The sequence below is a fragment of the Caretta caretta genome, chromosome 21 (assembly GCF_965140235.1).
Source record: "Caretta caretta isolate rCarCar2 chromosome 21, rCarCar1.hap1, whole genome shotgun sequence".
Lineage (NCBI taxonomy): Eukaryota > Metazoa > Chordata > Testudines > Cheloniidae > Caretta > Caretta caretta.
Window position 1 is genome coordinate 14,188,446 of NC_134226.1, and position 19,020 is coordinate 14,207,465.

General features: G+C 45.7%; 1 protein-coding gene across 1 annotated transcript; it reads right to left on the reverse strand.

The window, feature by feature from the left end:
* Window positions 1-472: 472 nt before the first annotated feature.
* Window positions 473-18,400, reverse strand: TMEM183A (transmembrane protein 183A). Its single transcript, XM_048826735.2, has 8 exons — window positions 18,213-18,400; window positions 17,292-17,381; window positions 14,057-14,212; window positions 8,851-9,010; window positions 7,440-7,620; window positions 3,173-3,253; window positions 1,896-2,051; window positions 473-1,171 (listed from the first exon to the last, which is right to left on the reverse strand). The coding sequence occupies exons 1-8, from the start codon at window positions 18,325-18,327 to the stop codon at window positions 986-988; spliced, it is 1,125 nt and encodes a 374-aa protein (XP_048682692.1). The 5' UTR covers window positions 18,328-18,400; the 3' UTR covers window positions 473-985.
* Window positions 18,401-19,020: the final 620 nt, after the last annotated feature.

A 19,020-nucleotide genomic window follows, 5' to 3' on the forward strand; every position in this document is an offset into this window, starting at 1 on the left:
GAGTTACTGTACTTGCCCACGGTTCTGCATAAAACTCACACCCCCATCCATTTTGGGTATTGTGGTGCTGCAACTCCAGGTACGCTGAAGTAGACACAGTATCCTGCTTAGCCCTCTCACACCACCAAGTCGAGCCGGAAGCCTTGGGTTTATTTTTCCCAGGTAGTTAATTTGTCTGCTGGGAACTGGATACTTCCTCTTTGCTGCTAATAGCTTTCCCACAGTCACTAGCTCCAAACACTGTTCACTTAGCTCACAGACAATCCTATTCTTCTGATGCCTGAAGTCCGAGCACTTACTGGCTGATGCGGTTAGTTTTTGTTTCACGCCCACATGCTATGAGAGCCTTTCCATTATGTGCGTTTTAGATTCTCTTTCTTAAAGAGAGCATCAGGATTCGAACTTTTGTAAGTGTTTCTTTGCCTTATCACCACACACACTTAATTTAAATGCAAGCTGTAAAGGCAATCTCTTTGTTTGATCATTTATGCCTTTATTGTGCTCAAGCAGATTAAAGAGTGAAGCACGATGGTCACTGCTATTTTCCTTGCTGCATCAGTATAGCATAATGCTGCTGCATTTGAGTTTGATCACGCTACAGTAAGACAAACACTGATTTCATCGACACTTGGTCTGAAAATCTCTGACCACACTGGATCTGGAAGCAAGCTTTCCGCTTCCTTTGCGCAACAGAACACAGGACGACTTTCATTAACATCAAAAGGATTTTAAATGAACAGTTTCATGGTGCTCCTTTCAAATCATAAAATGTGAACTTTACATAAAAATGTGTTTACAAATCATTTCCATTTACACTCGATTCTGCTCATTACTGGCTGAAAATTATATACAGAGACTGGCATTGGAGCTTCACTCATTTGTAAGGAGATTGGAGAATTTATTCAGGAAATAAAAACAGGATTTCTCAGTTCCTAGACATTCTCTTCTGCCTGTCATGGCTACTCACAGATGCAGTAGGAGCATGCTAAGCTTTCAGGGAAAAGGGGTACTGCGGATGCCACCAATCCAAGAGACGGACACTGTGCACAGGGTCCAGGACAACTTGTACTCCTTGGTCAAGTCGGGGCTTCTTGCCATTCCGGACAGGAGAATCCTGGAACACCATCTTCACTCTGTGATGTCTCATGTCAGTGCTCACATTTATTGTGAACTGCAGGGAAGAAAATTGGCAATTTCCTTATTAGACATCTATGCACTACTTCCAGAAAATGCCTAGTTTCCCTTCAAATACTATCTACTACTGTGAATGCTGATCCCTGATTCTTATTGGACAAACATTTTCTTTGTGGTGTTTTACATTTAAACTTTATATTTTCAAATACTTTTTTTTTTTAATTGAGGGCCTCCAAAAAGCATGCTTTTTACAAAAAGATACCAGAAAGATATTGTTAAAAACTGAAAGATCAACCAACTCTCTTCTAAAGTTAAAATAAATGTTATTTGGAGCTTTGATCTTATGGAAGTGCAAAGGCGAGAGAACTTAGACATTATTCTCCAATTCTACCTTGAATACCCATAAGTCATCTAGGATGTTTTAGGTGCTGCTGATTAAGACTCCTAGGCACCATGGTAATACAAATCCTCATCCTTCCTTCCCCCAGGAATGGAGCACATTTCGTTGAACACAGTTGTCAAACAGTCCCTTCTAGTTGGGCCTTGAGGGCTGGTGCCATGAGTCTACACCAACCGTGAGAGAGTTTAGTGACTTGCAGAAACTAAACTGAAGAAATCCTTGAGTGACGGCCTCAATGCACTACGGAAATGCATATTAGTCAGTCTGTTGGTGCAGCAAGATTTACGGACAAGCAGTAATGACCAGACCATTTTCTTAGCACATTTCTATGGCGCTTACGTGCAGATTTCTTAACACTTACCAAGGTAAATATCATACCCATGACTACTGGCAGGAAGATGAAGTTGAGGGTGGTGATCTGCAGCAGACAGCAGTCCTGATCAGGATTTGTGTGAACATCCTCATACTGAACAGGTGGCTGAAGACCTCTGCAACAGTTACTCTTCAATCTGGGAGGCTTGACAGAAAGAGAGACCGGTTCATTCAACTAAACTGAAGCCAACCAGAAATTTCACTTCATGCCTAGAGACCATCCTGGCTCAGCAGCGGATTCCTGCCTAACGCCCACCTGTTCGGGCAAAAGGGTTCCATGTTTGATGAAAACCCTGGGATGGAGGGTTTGCAAGACTGTCTCTTTCATATTCTCTGTGTATATATAAAGTCTGCTGCAGTTTCCACGGTATACATCTGATGAAGTGAGCTGTAGCTCACGAAAGCTCATGCTCAAATAAATTGGTTAGTCTCTAAGGTGCCACAAGTACTCCTTTTCTCTTTGAAGACAAACTTCAGAGGTCCTGATAGGGTGCTCAGTATTATACCTTTATCCTGAGTCTGGCTAAAGGAGGGTTTCACAAAGATTACTGTCACCTCCTGATCATAGAATATCAGGGTTGGAAGGAACCTCAGGAGGTATCTAGTCCAACCCACTGCTCAAAGCAGGACCAACCCCAACTAAATCATCCCAGCCAGGGCTTTGTCAAGCTGGGTGTTAAAAACCTCTAAGGAAGGAGATTCCAACTCCCCCCTAGGTAACCCATTCCAGTGCTTCACCACCTCCTAGCGAAAAAGTTTTTCCTAATATCCAAGGAAATTAAAAAGGGTTGGTTTTGTTAGCTTCAGAAAGGCTTTCCGTGTGAAGAGACGAAAGACATTTATGCAAAACATTTAAAACTTGGATCCCTAAATGCAGGCCACTAAATCAAAAGGGGCTGGGGTCATCACAACCCCCCCACTGAAAGTATCTGGAGCTGCAGATACTCAGCAACTTGGGTCAGGGGAAGGCAAATCAACAGCCTAAATATGGACGCAGGGATTGAATTCTTTAGACACTCAAGACTGAAAATGACGGCCTGTTTTAAAGTGGTAAGAATTGCCTCCTGCTCCGGGTTTCCTACTCAGCAGCTCCACAAGCGCCTTACCTGACCACCTCTGCATTTGGCAATATGTATTTCTTTTACAGTGAGATCGGATATTCCTTGATCTACTGCACCCATCAACAATAACTTCAGGTGAAAAAGCATTACAGCTTCAAAACCTGGCCGCCCTGACATTTCCATGGCAAGTGGTTAGCTTTCATACCTGCTTTTTGAATTTGAAGTTAAATTCCCACATAGGTTCTCGTCTGTTCCCTTCAATCTTTCTGCACCAGAAAAGCACACACTGATATGGAAAAAAAAAAATACAGCAGGTTATGAGACCCTTAGAGTTAATTATTCCATTTTTTAGTGAATTTCAACATAGGCAAAGAGCTCAAACTACAGACCACAGGAGCAGCTGAAGAGATGGGAGCAATCTGGTCCCATTACCTACATTAATGCATACCTGAGAGATAAGGTGGGTGAAGTAATATCTTTTACTGGACCACCCACCTTCTCTCTAAGATCCTGGGATCAACACAGCTAAAACTACACTGCAAACCTGGCATTTTCCATTTGCCAGTCAGAAGGTGGCAACCTCACTCTACCACAGGGTGACCCAGCACTTGGGCTCTTGCCAGATGAGCAGTACTTCCTGTTCCGCTCACCCATTCCATATAGAAGAGAAAAACAGAATGGATTTTGCTCCTCTACATACTACATGGAACAGCCAAATTGAATGGATAACATCTCAGGTCAATGTATGCATTCAGATCACTCGGAATAGAGCAGGAGTGAGGAAGAGCAAACAGCAGACTGGGGAAGGAGAAAGCAAAGAGGCAAATGTTAAAAGCGACTGGACAGAGCTGACAAAGCAGGGCAGGGGGGGAGAGGGCACATCCTATGGAGACGTGCATCTGTAGCACCCAGCGGTCATACTCCCCTCCATTAGGGCAATGTATTAGTATTTCAAAAACACAAAGCAAAGCTTTGGCTGTGCAGTTCAACCAGTGGCCCAGAACACTGCTTCTTTTCTAAAGGCGGATGAATACATGGGGTCCGATGCCTCATTGCCTCTATGCCAGAGGCAACCAAAGCCTGGATCTCCTGGCAAAAGTATCTCAGGTATTCTATAGTGTAATCTCTGACTGTCACACCTTTATACAGCCGTAGAGCTGTGGGATTCTATGTCCCGGCATGCAATGCTCCAAGAAATAGGAGAGTCTTAGCAGAACTACTGTATTCAAGTGAGGGGGAGGTTGAATAGAGCCCAATATCTATAAGCGGTCAGTGACTGGAAGCTGCAGTCATCTGACAGCCATTCAGTAGCCAGTAAGGAGACAGCCTGACAAATCTCAGTCCAGTTGCCAGAAAGCAAGTGTCCAAGTCACAAAAGATACCTTCCATAACAACTGACCTTACGTGGGCCTGCTAACAGCCTCAGAAAGAAGGGAAAGAATGGCATGAGTCATGGAGAAAACTGCCCTCTCACTCAGAGATGGTCTTTCTGGGTCAGAGTTAAGGCCTCTTCTGGGTCAATGTGGGGAAACCTCTCTGCCAATGCTGTACCTGCTAGCTGCAGTCACTAACACTGTCAAATCTGAGAGGCCGCACCAGCACGAATTGCTTTCATGGACAAAAAAAAAACAAGGGCTGATGCAATCTGCACCATTTTAAGGCAATTTAATTCTAGTTGGGGTGAGGACTCATCTGACCCCTCTTGGCACCAAGCCTGGGTCACTCCTACTGTGTGGCTTTGCAGTGAGACAAGGCCTTTCACTTCACTGCTAGATCATATTCACAGGGGGCAGGAGTGCGAGAAAGATCTCTGCAGTGGTGAATCCCCGAGAGGTGAAGCACCAAGCTGCAGAGCAGTTAAGCTCAGGAGCACGGGCTGAATGATCTCCCCACCCGGGCAGCAGCAAACAGTTCTAACCAATTACAAGACTGACTGCTCCCTGGATCATGCTTAGCAGGGGGCAGGCAGTAGATACAGCTGGCCTTAATTCCATTCACAGCGGAGTTTGCCGTTCGCCTTCTGAGTACATCTACACTGCAGCGAGAGAAGTAATTCCCAGGGTGGGCAGACCTACATACGCTTGCTGGAGTTAAGCTAGCATGCTGAAAACAACAGCGTGGCCATGGTGGCAGCTTAGGCTAGCTGTCCAGGTACCTACCTACCACCTCTGACTGGGTTACACTCAGGGGGTTAGCCCCTCCTGCCACATGACAACACAACCACTCTGCTATTTTAGCCTGCTAGTTTGATCAGAGCCAGTGTGTGTACGTCTAGAGACCCAGAGCCAGCGCGTGCCCTTACAGACACAGCTTCAACTAACAGCTCATGTGATCATGGCAAGTAGTTAAGCACAAAACAGTAAGTACCTCCTAAGGGGCAGAGGATGTCATCCACGTGTCAGCCGTCCTGCCCTTCAGATGTGCAACGTATGGCCTGCCGCTCCACCAAAAATAATGGGGGTGTCTTTAAAGGGCAAACACTTCTGCTGACACCACAACGGCTCCAGTGTCCCACACAAGCTACACTAGGGAAAGAAGAAAGGAAATTAAAGAGGAAAAGCTGGATTCAGTAATATAGGGGTCTGATTCTCCCTTCACTGCATGCACAGTTTACACGAGCATCACCCATCAGTGTTAACAGACCCCTAAGGGTCTAACCAAAACCCATGAAAGCAAGGAATCGCAGAGGAAACATAAGGTCCCATTCAATGTACACCATTGTGCTTAGGCATTGCAGCACATGGAACAAAGAGGACACAGTCTGGAGTCTTGGAGACCAGACGTACAAGGCCATTTTTATGCTTTGATGGATTGAAGTCAGACCTCTACTGTTATTCTAACAAAGGCTTATCACCATTTAATTTCCTTTTTTAAGTGAATGGTAATAAAAAAGTATTACATGCAAGGAATCTTTACAAAACTATTAGTATGGTAGAAGCACCAAGAGTGGGCACCAAAGCCGTTATGATGTGAACGTGAATGAATACCAGACACAGACCCTTCCACTGGGGGCGGAGGGGGGTCTCCTAATCAGACCTATAGATGGATGGGATGACAGGTGGTTAGATTCAGAAGGACTGAGACTAGACCAGGAGGTTAGTGGAACTGCAGGGTTTTTTCCTTCTTTTTAAGGAAGACATTGCCTGAATGGGATATTCGGGCAAAGAACTAATAGTTCAGGGAGCAAACAGGTGCAGAGGACTTGTGCACAAAAGGCTGCAAACGCTCCTTAACCCTGACCTGCAGCACGACCTACCTGTTGCTTCTGGCTGTTCTCAGTCTTATCTCAGGGCAACTTGCCACTTTGGCAGTGTCTTCATGTGGGGAGGGACAGAAGCAGCAGGGATGTCACAAAGCAAAGAAATGGATTTGTTGTATTTTACATAGAGAAGTGATACTCAGACCTCAGGGGTTCAGGAGCCAAATTACCCATCAACATTACCCAAAAGAGCCACCACCATGTGAATTCGTTATTTCATTTACTATTTACTCCCACAGCAAAATGACTGCGGGTATTCTACAGTTTGTTAACATAGGAAAAGCATCCTGATTGGTTAATAATTAAATGATACAGAGTTTTAACATCATGTACGGCAAGAGACACATTAAAGAACCACCCGTAGCTTGGCTCCCAAGCCCCAGTCTGAGTATCCCTAGTATAAAGCGTCCAACTGAAACTCCACCCTTTGAGACCGAAAACCACGTGTCAGCCAATAGTAAATTAAAGCCAGGCTAGAAACAGACAGAATGAGGGGTTCATGATAAACAGTGACTAAAGAGGGCAAGATACACAAATGCTCCAAGCAAGGACTGCAGTGTGGTTTTGCCCAAAGACACAGCAGACAATTCCTCCCCAGCTTCCCTGCCCACTGCACAGCCACACCCCAAAGCAGGCACTTGCTTCTCAGACTAACTCTCCATCTCACAACACTTCCCCCTTCAGAGAAACCGAGGACAATGGTCCGCAGGAGCGCGGTGTGAAAGGACTCTCCTTTTAGAGGCTGTCAGAGGCACTTGTGATGCTCTGCCACTGCCCCAGAAGAAACATTCCAAAATAATTACAAAATAGTTACAACAGAGCAAGTAGTAGACAAAAATGCCTACCTAGCTCAAACTCCTTTTGCAGCCTGGGTCGTGTACAGGCGGGAAGGGGACAATTGTGGATTGTATCAGTGACAGGGCTTCCATCAGTGTAAAACGACATTTTCCTAATTTGTATTACTGGAGTGCTTAGGAGCCCTAGTAACACACCAGGACCCCATTGTGCTAGGGGCTGTACAAACACATGTAATTGATAAAGCTTCAGAAGTCAGACTCTTCCTAGCTTCCTATGTATGTCACTGATCCAGTGCATGTATTTCACTAGGGTCCAACTGAATGAGATTTATTTCTCTGAAAGGGGAACAACAAAAGCAGAGAGAGTGTACCAGCTGAACACAGTTTAGTTCACTACCCCAAACACTGCTACTTACTTTGGAATTCTTTAAAGTGCTGGGGGTAGTCTCTGGAATAGCCGGATTCTTGGAGACACGAGAAGCAAAAGGTTCATACATGTGGTATAACGAACGGATGACACATGCACGGAGGCAGTGCAGCCTTTCCATCGATTCAGGCCGTAAACGGAGAGGCAGGTACGCATCCAGAGTGTAGTGCCTAAAGGGAACAGGGACAAACCCAACACCCCTTGAAAAGCCATAGCTGTACTGGATTTCAAGTAAATCTCAGGGCGCAACAAAATAAGTGTTAAAGAAGGTGACTGAATAAAGGGGTCAAACTCTGCTTTTATACCACATCACCCCCTGACATCTCTTGGCTGTCACACTGCCCCTTCACATACAGCTGGTGTCCAGAGCACCTGCAGCCATCTTCAGATTCTGCAAGGGCACCATACTGTTTCTGCATTAGATGGCTGCCAGCCTCAAAAGGTGACTTCGCACCATGATGTGCCAAGGCTGCAGAGTGAGACTTACCAAGGTCTCTAGTATCTTTACTGTGTGGCACAGAGAACAAAGAGGTTGAGAAGCAAGCACAGAAAACAAGGAAGAGTACAAATAGGGAAAGAACGCTGATTTTGTCTGACATATAACATGCTTAGTAACAGGAATAAATGTCAATCTTCCCAGTGAAAAAGGAGAGTCAAGGATGTGAATGGAGGAAGGAGCTTGAACTTCTGCATTGTGAGCGGACACCTATATGCTCTCCATCCATTCCCTTCTCCTCCTTCTGTACCATCTCCCACTTCTTCCATCTTTCTGGCTGCCCCTAAAACCCGGTTCAGTCAGATACAATGCCTTTATTTTCATTAAGTCCTGCTCCTTGTTAATTTATGGGCAGATCACCACAACTAATGCCTGAGACCAAGAGGCAAAACACCACCCAAAAAATTAACTCTTCAAAATCACGCAATGCCATCACTTTCCTGTATGCATTGTGAGAGCTTTGCACCCAAGATGTGCTCTTATGGGCATGACATTCTTTTGAGTGTTTAGGCCTTGACAATTCGAGCTCACCATATTTTTAAACCTTGGATTAGACATAGAGGAAGATTACAAAATAGTCGTTATTTTCAGACTGCGAAACAGACCGGCTAGAGAGCAAATCTCTTAAGAAATACTATTTAAAGTTCTCCAAACAGCAACATTTAATAGAAACAGCCCAGACGAGGATATAGGATGCCAATCACCACCTGTTATAGAATGGCAAAGATTTCAGAGGTAAACATGCCGCAGCCACCTTCAAAAAGAACTATGTTCCAATGTCTAGCATGAATGACCCAATGAGGAGATAAATCCCTATTAATAACTCTGTAGCAAATTCTGCCCAGACACTGCTGGACATGCACAAACACCATAGAGTATGTTTACAAACTCTTCGTGGTCGCACCTTCTGTAGAGTCTGGTCCAAAAGGCAGCAGTGCAAGTGACAGTCCAGGCTTTTCTGCAAATCAGAGAAAATGTCACTGTATCTTCTGGACGTATGTAGGCGGCCAGCAACAGCCAGATGTCAATGGGATAATCCTCTCCAACAGCCTCATCAGGGTTTTCTAAGCGTAACAAACACACATTAGTGTAACATAGCTCAGGCATTATGAACCTTAAGGCAAGCAAATTGAGCTGATTGGCTCCTCTCTGTTTGGCACTATTCTGCAAGTGCGCCACGACCTGCCAGTTGCACTAGTTAGCGAGCAGCACGAACGAACACACACTGTAAACGACATGGCTGTGGGACAGCACAGAGGCCACGTTAGCCAAAGACGGGCTCAGTCCGTACGTTTTCATTGCAACCGCTCGTTTACAGTAGCTCATCATGAAGAAACTTAAGGTTAGAGGCACCTGAACTTCCAAGATATTGTTACCCCATGGAGACTACCGCTCCCTTTGGGTCAGTTCTTTGTTTTTAAGAGGCATCAAAGCAGCATTATGGAGCATTGGTATCTGTTACAGCAAATCTCATACAACGTTAACTTTCCCAAACGACTGGGAAACAAGTGTTTGAGGATGGACCATTTTTACATACTAAGGCCAGGTCTAGACTCTACACTATGTAGGGTATACGTACGTTGTTCAGAGGTATGAAAAATCCACACCCCCGAGTGACTCAGTTATACTAATCTAACCCCTGGTGTAGACAGCGCTATGAATGAGAGAACTTCTCACAGGCCTGGAGTACCTATGATGACAGGAGAAGCTCTCCCATCAGCTTGGCAGCATCTTCACTAAAAAGCTTTTTAAGTGTAGACCCACCCATAGGCCCCACTGGTGCTTCAGGGGACCTTTGGGATTTCACTGTCAGCATAAACAAAATGTAGAAAGAGAAAGAAATGCATTCGTTACTGGAGCCTCATTTAAAGTTTCCCTTTTTGACAGTCATTATCTCTTGTGTAACCCACCTTTAAAAGGTGCTTTGTTTTATCTACATTTCAATTACAACTTCCAAGAAAGCAAACGCTTCCAGGAAGAAGAAAAGGAGTACTTGTGGCACCTTAGAGACTAACCAATTTATTTGAGCATAAGCTTTCTGTAGCTCACGAAAGCTTATGCTCAAATAAATTGGTTAGTCTCTAAGGTGCCACAAGTCCTCCTTTTCTTTTTGCGAATACAGACTAACACGGCTGTTACTCCGCTTCCAGGAAGGCTTCTCTACTCATTAACAACCCATTTCCACTCACAGTGCTCCCAAAACTATTCCACTGGACTAAAGTTTCACATACTTGTTTAATTCCAAATGCACCTAGAAATATCTGTGCACAAAGCACATATATTTTTCCAACAATCTAATACTATCAACGCTGATGGATTTTGCTCAAGTTTTAAAAGTTAAGACACAGATAGCTCAAATAGATTCTACAGGCCTTACTCAGCATTGAGAAATGTGGGAGAGAACTTTCATTTGGATGTAATAAGGGTAGGTAAAAACTGATGATTAATTTAATTTTAAAAATTCTATTTGGGGATTTAAAAAAGGAATAAATACAGGTTTTTGGTTTGTTTTTTTTAAAGATCCTATTTAAAATTAAATTTAAAATTGACAACCTGTGTTAAGGCCTAAACTTTTTAAAATATGTCAAAATTATTTAAATTAAACAAAAAATATTAAGCTGTACATATTTGCTACCAAGTTTTAAAGAATGTCAAGTCACTGGCTGAGCACCTGGAACCAAAGTTTGTTAAAATAAGAACAGAAGAATATAAGAATGACCATGTTGGGTCAGACCAAAGGTCCATCTAGCCCAGTATCCTGTCTTCCGACAGTGGCCAATGCCAGGTGCCCCAGAGGAAATGAACAGAACAGGTAATCATCAAGTGATCCATCCCCTGTCACTCATTCCCAGCTTCTGGCAAACGGAGGCTAAACCAGCTTTTGACATTGCAGGTGCCTTATTGCAGGTCCAGAGAGTATTTTCTTCATTTCAGTTTATTCAACCAGTTCAGTTCAATTATTAGTTCATTCAAAGTTGTGACACTGGTTGGGAGTTGAAAAAACTGGAGAGCTTGTTTTCTACTTCCCCTCTAGGAATAAAAAAAACTAGATGTGAGAGGGTATGATCTACTAGCTCTAAAACCCTGAAGGACATGACGACCAGAAACAATCAGTTCAATTCATTAACTACATTGTACTTCCTTGTTTAATAAATGAGTTTTAAATGTAGAATGTTTTGATAACCTTTTTAATCATTCACCATTTTCTACCATGATAAATGTAAAAATTAAGAATCAGAATAAATATAAGTTACGCTATATATTTGTTAAAAAAAATGCGTATATAGTGCATCTTCCCAGTAAGCAAAAAGCACCAAATTTAGTGTAAAGTCTATACTTAGTTGCAAATGAACTTATTTTAATGTTTATCAACTAATAAGCATGAACTTTTTTTAGGAAAATAACTAAAAAGTACAAAGGCAAAACATGATTAAAAGCAATGATTAAATAAAATAAAATCTAGGCTTCTCCCGCTTGTTGATTTAAATCACGATTTAAATCTGTCCACCCTGGATGTAATGTACGCCCCATTAGGTTGGGGCTGTATAGGGCCCAAAGATTTCAGACCTAATCGGTGGCTAATCCTCAAGGAGGGGTAGAAGTTGGGGAAGAATGACAGCCTTGAAATTCAAACTCATGTCTGAAAATCCAGGCGATCTTGGCTCTTCCATTGACTTATGTCACTTTGGGCTTCAGCATGTTTTTTCTTCTTTATGATGGTAAAGGAGCATAGTAAAAAAAAGCTGCTTTTTTACCTTAGAAATTCAGGTCCTCTGTAGGCTAAAATACTGAGCGCCCCACAGTCGTTAAGATATTTATCCTCACTCACCCCTGGTGACACAGGGAGGTGCGACTATTCCCATCGTTAAGGCCGTGAGAAAGCTGTTTGCATTTTTTGGTTCAAAAGTTGCGGCCACACTTTGTTAAAGTTGCAGTTACCTATCTGGAATATTTCCAGCACCTTTTCCCAAGGCATGCAGCCTACCTTCCAAAGCAGGGCAGCAGCACATAAATACACTGGCTGCCCCGCTTGGCTCCCAAAGGCAAGCATGACGAGGAGTGGCTGGTCTCTTGGCCTTAATTTTGTCATCTCTAAAACTGGGAACTGTTTCTTAGGTTACCGGAGTGCTGTGAAGCTAAATTCATTATTATTTGTAAAATGCTTTCAGATTCCCAGATGGAAAGAGCCACATAAGTCAATTTCTTTAAAATTAACTATGTTATTTTATAAAAACTTACAATTTTCCTCACAATTGTATGCAATTAAATTATGATTGAATTTCAGCTAGGATATGACCCATTGCACTGTGAAGTTGCATAATCCTGCATCCACAGCATTGCAGCTGTATAGCTTATCTATCGCTGTGGTGCAACTTATATCCTACCGAGCTGCATAAAATAGAATTGCTGAAGCACTGCTTTACTCAGAAGTGACTGTTTAAAAAAAAACAAAAAACACCTGGGTCCTTTGCTCCAAATTTGCTCAGTTGACCCTCAAAAAAAATCAGCCTAACATCTTTTAATGAACTGCTAACCTCGCAAACTCAGGCTTGGATCTGAGAGTCAAGCTGGGTTCTTTCAAGCTAGTGCATTGTTGCCAGCAATAAGGATTATGCAGAGCAAATGCTGCTCTCAGTTACAGGTATACAATTCTGTGTCTTCCATGGGGTTGCACAGATGTAATTGAAATTGTAATTTGAAGACAATGAAGTTGGACCTGATAATCAAACTTAGTTGATAGCTCTGCTGAAGATGAACGAGCCTGAGCTGTGTTAATTCTGTAAGGCTAACAAAAACTAAAAAAAAAAAGTTAAAATATAACTTTAGCGGCAAATCAACATGACTAATTCCAATACACACTGGGGCTAGCCTGCTGGAAGGTAGTGTCAGTTTACAGTCACTTTTCTGGCTATAACTGCACTTGCAAGGATGGTGTCCCTAGCCTCTCTTTGCCAGAAGCTGGTAATGAATGACAGGGAATGGATCATTTGATGATTAACTGTTCTGTTCATTCCCCCTGGGGCACCTGGTACTGGCCACAGTCGGAAGACAGGATACTGGGCTAGATGGACCTTTGGTCAGACCCGGTATGGCCGTTCTTATGTTCTTAATATGAACATTAATCTCTCCACAATGCCCATTTATAGATTTCAATCATTGCTTAAACTGCTAAATATGTAGCTCAAGAACAAAAGTTGCAGAGTTAATGTTGCTAATGGAACCCCTCTCTTTTGCATTTCTGGAATGCTTTCGCGTTTACAACATGACGGGTGATATCCAAACAGGGAAGACATTGGGCTTGTGCTTCGTGATATAAAAGCACCCAATTCTTCCACCAAGGGATAAGCAGTTTTGGCTTGCTTTGTACATTAGCAGGACGCAGTCTCCTGGAATACTGCTCAGACCTAGGAGAACATCCCAAGAAACATGAGAATGGAATCTGTGCAAGTGACAAGGGCAGCAATTTTTAGCCCGACTGTTTAAGTCTGTTTTTGTTAACAGACTATTTAACTTACATTCCTAATAAACTGAAAGATAAGCTCTGTGTGAAAGATACAACACCCTATACCAGCTGTCAGAGCTCTCACTCCTGTTCTCTAGTCATTCAAGGAATCCTCTCACAAGAACAGGTAACACACTTTATACAAACAATTCACCAATCGCCACCCTTTATTTTTCTTTAGAAAAAAAAAGGGGGGGTGCTCTCCTGAGACATCAAAATAATAAATAAGGTACAACGTTTTTCTCTTTGCAGGTCTCCTTTCATGTGCCATAACTGTAGGATTTTATATAGCATTTCAGGAGAGTTTGTATCTGCAGCACATACATGGTCAAAATCAACCAGTTAGGCATGATTCAATCAACTGCAACAGTCCACCTTCAGTAAGAAAGGGGAGATGACACTCAGGATTGTGGAACCACATCTCCTACCTAGCATTCCTTTGGTTAAGCTTTTGTGCAAATGACTGCATGCATGCACACATACCCAAACACACTCCACTGAACTCTTCGAAGAGACACATTGCTGATCTGTAAATAGCTTGGCAAATGCAGAAGATGATCCCAGGAAGGACCCTGCAGAGCTGACTGGGTGAGTGAAGGAGTCCTACCTTTGTGCCTCTTGCTTTTCTTTTTTCTAGAGGCAGTTCTCTCGTTGGTGCTTTCCTTAACATCCATTTCATCACTACTGTCACAGGATTCCCCAGTCACGGAGAGCACCTCCTCAGCAGGAACACATGAGGCTTCCAAACCACAGAGGGATTTTACTAGAACCAGAAGAAATAGATTTTACACACACACACACACACACACACACACTATGAGAAGTAACATGAGCTGATTAGGGTCTACGAGGGCTGGCTGCAGTTGTCTGAGAGGCATCTACATGAGCAATTTTTGCTAATATACTAGAAAGGATATTTCTTCTGATGCTGTAAGAGTGGATGCTTAGTAACGATCCCAATGGCATACCTAAAGTAATGGGGAGTTATGAATGAATCCACCAGCTCCTCTGACAGATCTAACCGATCTTCCGCATATGACAGACTTTCCTGTCCTGTGGACCCCTTTCTGCCATTTTCAGTTTTGCAAGGACCATACATCATCTCTAAAATGTCTGAATTCATGTTCTATTTTCCTATATGACAACAGACAGGATGTACTGCCACTAAGAGAAGACAAAGGAGTGTGCATGGCTAAAGATGCAGGAGAGATTGTGATGGTATAAACTGTATTAAAGCTCTTGTAATTTATCAGCAATTTAATCCCACCAGGTTTCTTTCACCAGTACAGAAACCCATTATTATAACCCATGCCCATAATCAGAGTACGTAACCCATGGAAGGCTCACTCTTCAGTAAGGGGGATCAATACCTGCAAGACTGGGACAGTCTAAAGAATTAAGATGATATGGAACTGTCAGAGTAATCCACCAGGACCCAAGTAAGGGATGCTGTTTAAATCCTAACAGGAAGGGGAGACAGAGAGAAAGGAGATTGTGCTGTCTTACAGCACAAAGGATGTGCAAGTGAGACGGATCATGCCTGGGGAGCTGTCACTCAGAGAGGGAGTTTTTAGAAGGGATCCCTTGGGGTTGGAAGAGGAGAGTCTCTCAAATATAAAAAGGGACTGGTTGGAGGAACAAATTACCTGATAATACATTTGTGTTTACTTCCTCAGCTGTTTGGACAGTGGTTGTGACAGATACTGCAACCAGATGCAACATCTTTGAAAACCATATTGTATTAAATTTACGAATGTTCTATCTATCATTGTGGGCCAGGGATTCCATTCAACTTCATAGGAAGAAGGTTACCACAACTCCTCTACAAATTAACAAACCTGCCCCTAGGCTTCAGAGCCAGAGCTCCAGCCCAAGCCTCAACTTCAAAGCCCTGTCCACACAGCTATTTATAGACTGTAAGCTCACCTCTAGCCCAAGTCTGTTGACCCAGGCTGCGGGGCTCACTTCTATGAGCTGTGTAGAAATACCCAGTGAGTGCACAGGGACAGCAGCCTACCCCCCAGTTAGGAGGAGAGGGATGTGGGTCCCAGTCCATAGACAGGTGAAGACTAGAGACTTGAAACTTCTGTGGTTGTTCCTTACAGTTACCATGAAATTATGACAGTTGTAAAAAGATTTACCTTGCAGTCTATTTAGTAGGATGCCAGTAACTTTTAAAAAAAAAAAAGTGGTCACATTTCTTTCTGAAATGTTTGTTTGTAGAGGTATTTGTAGCACAAAGTTACTCTAACTGAAAAAAAAGAAAGAAAACAGCTCTCCTTTTTTCAATTTATTTTGTACATTTGACATTTATTTTGTACATTTGGATGCAGACAGTGCCATGGTTTCTTCTGTAGAGGGGGAAATTATTCTGACTAAATGTGGATCTTTCACAGCAACAGGGAGAGGGAAAAAAAGCTATATATAAAAAAGATAAACGTGATTGCTGGGGACTTGGGGGGCGGGGTCTAGCCCACATGAACTACACAGAACTCTCTTTTAAGAGTGGAAGTTTACATTTAATGCATCCCCGTGCTGTCAGCTTTCACGTTTTCTTGTCTGTAGTCTATGTTTTAATGTTCCTGCATCTCTTTATTTTGATATCTGCTCCATGTCTCTTAGGGCTTATCTACATGAGGAAATTTTTTCAGCATTACTATATCAGAATAGCTCCCTGTGTGGACACTTATTACAGAATAAAAGTGCATTTTTGTGATTTAGCTTATGTCACACTGGAAGCGTATAACTACAGTGGTATAATTATATCGGTAAATTTCCCCATGTGAACAAGTCCTTAGTTTTTGTTATTAGTGTCAATAAATTGTCTCACTCTACATATGTGACCATTTACATTTAAGAATGGGAGGTTGACTCAGACAGGTTTTCAGCTACTCTGAGCAATGAAAACAAAGAGCAGATGTTGGCAGCATAGACTATTGATTGCAACAGCCCTCTGAGAAACTGCCTAGCTAGACAAACAGATTCAGCAATCAAAAAGACATCAAAACACACCCTCAAAAAAGTAAGACATCACCTGTAACTTGGAAAAGGAATTTCAGCAGCATTAGCTTAAACACCCACACCCCACCCAGGATTTTTCACTATAAAATTTGATGTAAACTGGCAAAGCATTAGAGATTCCTTAAAACTATATTCTCAGCTTCAGTTAAGAGAGAAGTAGAGTTCTTCCAACACCAGACACAAGATGTTCCTTCCTGTCTAAGGAATCCTTAGATCTAGGTTTTATTTCCAACTCTGTCACAGATTTCCTGTGCAACCTCTTGGGTAAATTACTTAGACCTGGTCTACACTACAAAATTAAGTTAGCTTAACTACACCGCTCAGGGGTATGAAAAACCCACATCCCTGAGCAGCGTAGTTAAGCCAACCTAACCCCAGTATAGACAATGCTGTGTCAACAGAAGAATGTTTCCATTGAGCTAGCTACGGCCTTTCAGGAAGGTGGATTACCTATGCTGACAGAAGCCCGTCCTTTGGCATAGGTGGCATCTATGCTGCAGTGACATAGCTGTAGAGCGACAGTGTAGACAAGTCTTTACATCGCCAGCTGTGTGGTGCAGGGTCTGTCTTTTTGTTCTATGTTTGTACAGCACTTAGCACAAGGGGGCCGTGATCCATGCCTGGGCCGCCGAGGCTTTACCGCAACACAAATACTACAAAACTCAGGACCAGATTTTCCAAAGAAGCTCAGCTCCCATTGAGGCACCAAAATAAGTATCCAGATTTTCAGAGGGCTGCAGGTGCCGCCCCCACAACCCGCACGGGAGCCAGAGGAGGGAGCAGTGCACAGCCCAGGTGGCGGGATCTCTGGACAGACTCACCTTCCTGCAGCACCGCGTTGGCCACTGCTTTTTTCATGCGTCCGGATTTGACGATGGCAGGGTCGGAGTTGGCGTAATCCGCCACGGTCACTAGCAGGGTGAGAGAAAGGAGAGGTGTCAGGGAACGGGAGGGGGCTGCCTGGCAACTGGGGTGAGGGGTCCCCAGAGACGGGGCTTTGAACACCACATGGGGAAAGGGGCCTGACAGGGGTAGCGAGGGAGGGGGCTTGACCCAGTGAACGTGCACACTCCCTGCTGGGCCCGTCAAGGTCCTGGCGCCCCCCCCGGGACAGGGAAAGGGTGGGGGGGTCAGTCAGGGGCCAGGCATCCCCCCCCGGACAAGGGAAGGGGGGGCTCAGTCGGGGCCGGAAGTCAGGAGCCCCCCCCGGGACAGGGAAAGGGTGGGGGGGGTCAGTCAGGGGCCAGGCGTCCCCCCCCGGACAAGGGAAGGGGGGGCTCAGTCGGGGCCGGAAGTCAGGAGCCCCCCCCGGGACAGGGAAAGGGTGGGGGGGTCAGTCAGGGGCCAGGCGTCCCCCCCCCCGGACAAGGGAAGGGGGGGCTCAGTCGGGGCCGGAAGTCAGGAGCCCCCCCCCGGGACAGGGAAAGGGTGGGGGGGTCAGTCAGGGGCCAGGCGTCCCCCCCCCCCGGACAAGGGAAGGAGGGGCTCAGTCGGGGCCGGAAGTCAGGAGCCCCCCCCCCGGAACAGGAGAAGGGTGGAGGGGTCAGTCGGGGGCCGGGCGCCCCCCCCCCGGGACAGGGAAAGGCTGTGGGGGGGGTCAGTCGGGGGCCGGGGAGGGCCGGAAGTCGGGCGCCGTCCCCCCCCCGGGACAGGCGAAGGGGGGGTCAGTCGGGGGCCGGGACAGGTGGCTCGGGGGGGGCGTGGGGGGCGGCTGCCGGGGGGGGGGGGCCCGGGGCCCTCACCCCGCTCGGAGCAGACGTCATCGGCCCGGAACTGGGGGCGCTTGCGGGCCCCTCTCCTGCGCATGTCGGCGGCGCGCGGCGCGGGGGTCGCTGCGGGGCGGCTCCGCGGGGCCATGTCCCGGGCGGGAGCGGGGCCGCGCGCTCCGCACCCCCCCCTGCGCCCGGCTCCGCGCCGCGGCCTGCTCCGGCCCCTCTCGCGAGAGCGGCCCGGCCCTCCGCGCGCTCTGACGTCCTCCGGCCGCCGGGGGCGTGGCAGCGCGTAGCCCCGCCCCCGCCCCGCCCCGCCCCCCCGGTGCGGGCCGGACCCTGCTCCCGCGCCCGCTCCCCCTCAAGGAGAGAGGGGGCAACTGTAGCCTGGCGTCTCTGCTCGGTGCCCCCGACCGGTTCCCTCCGCCTGACCCTCTGATTGAGGGGAAGAGCGAGAGACCCCAGCCGAGCCGTTGGCGCTGTGGGGACCATCATCACTGTCACCTGGGAGGGGTCCTACCACACGTGGGTGTAACCCCCCCCGCCCCCCCCAAACCGCCCCCCTCCCGCCCCCCCCAACCGCCCCCCCCGCAGCCGCGCCCATCTTGCCGGGCGCTCTCAGGAGAGGGCTAATCGGTGACTCTGGCCGTGGCACTGGGACACTCGAGGGGGTGGAAGACCTGGAGTGTCCAGGAAGCTGTGCCCCCCCCCACCCCCCCGGGCTCTGGGCCCAGGCTAGGCTGAACACTTCTCCCTCCTGAAGGCTGCTGTGTCATACCTTCTGTTTGCTTTTGTTTTGTTGCATAGTTTTGCTTTATCCTCTTTGGTGATTCTTTGTGTT

Bases quoted from the DNA above. Each gene is read 5' to 3' on its own strand.
- TMEM183A (XM_048826735.2), bottom strand. From the start codon at position 18,327: ATGGCCCCGCGGAGCCGCCCCGCAGCGACCCCCGCGCCGCGCGCCGCC. The intron at 7,621-8,850 runs GTGCGACCACGA...TGTTCCCTTTAG, and splicing joins TGGACCAGACTCTACAGAAG to GCACTACACTCTGGATGCGT. The intron at 2,052-3,172 runs GTATGAAAGCTA...CTTTCTGTCAAG, and splicing joins ACTTCAAATTCAAAAAGCAG to CCTCCCAGATTGAAGAGTAA.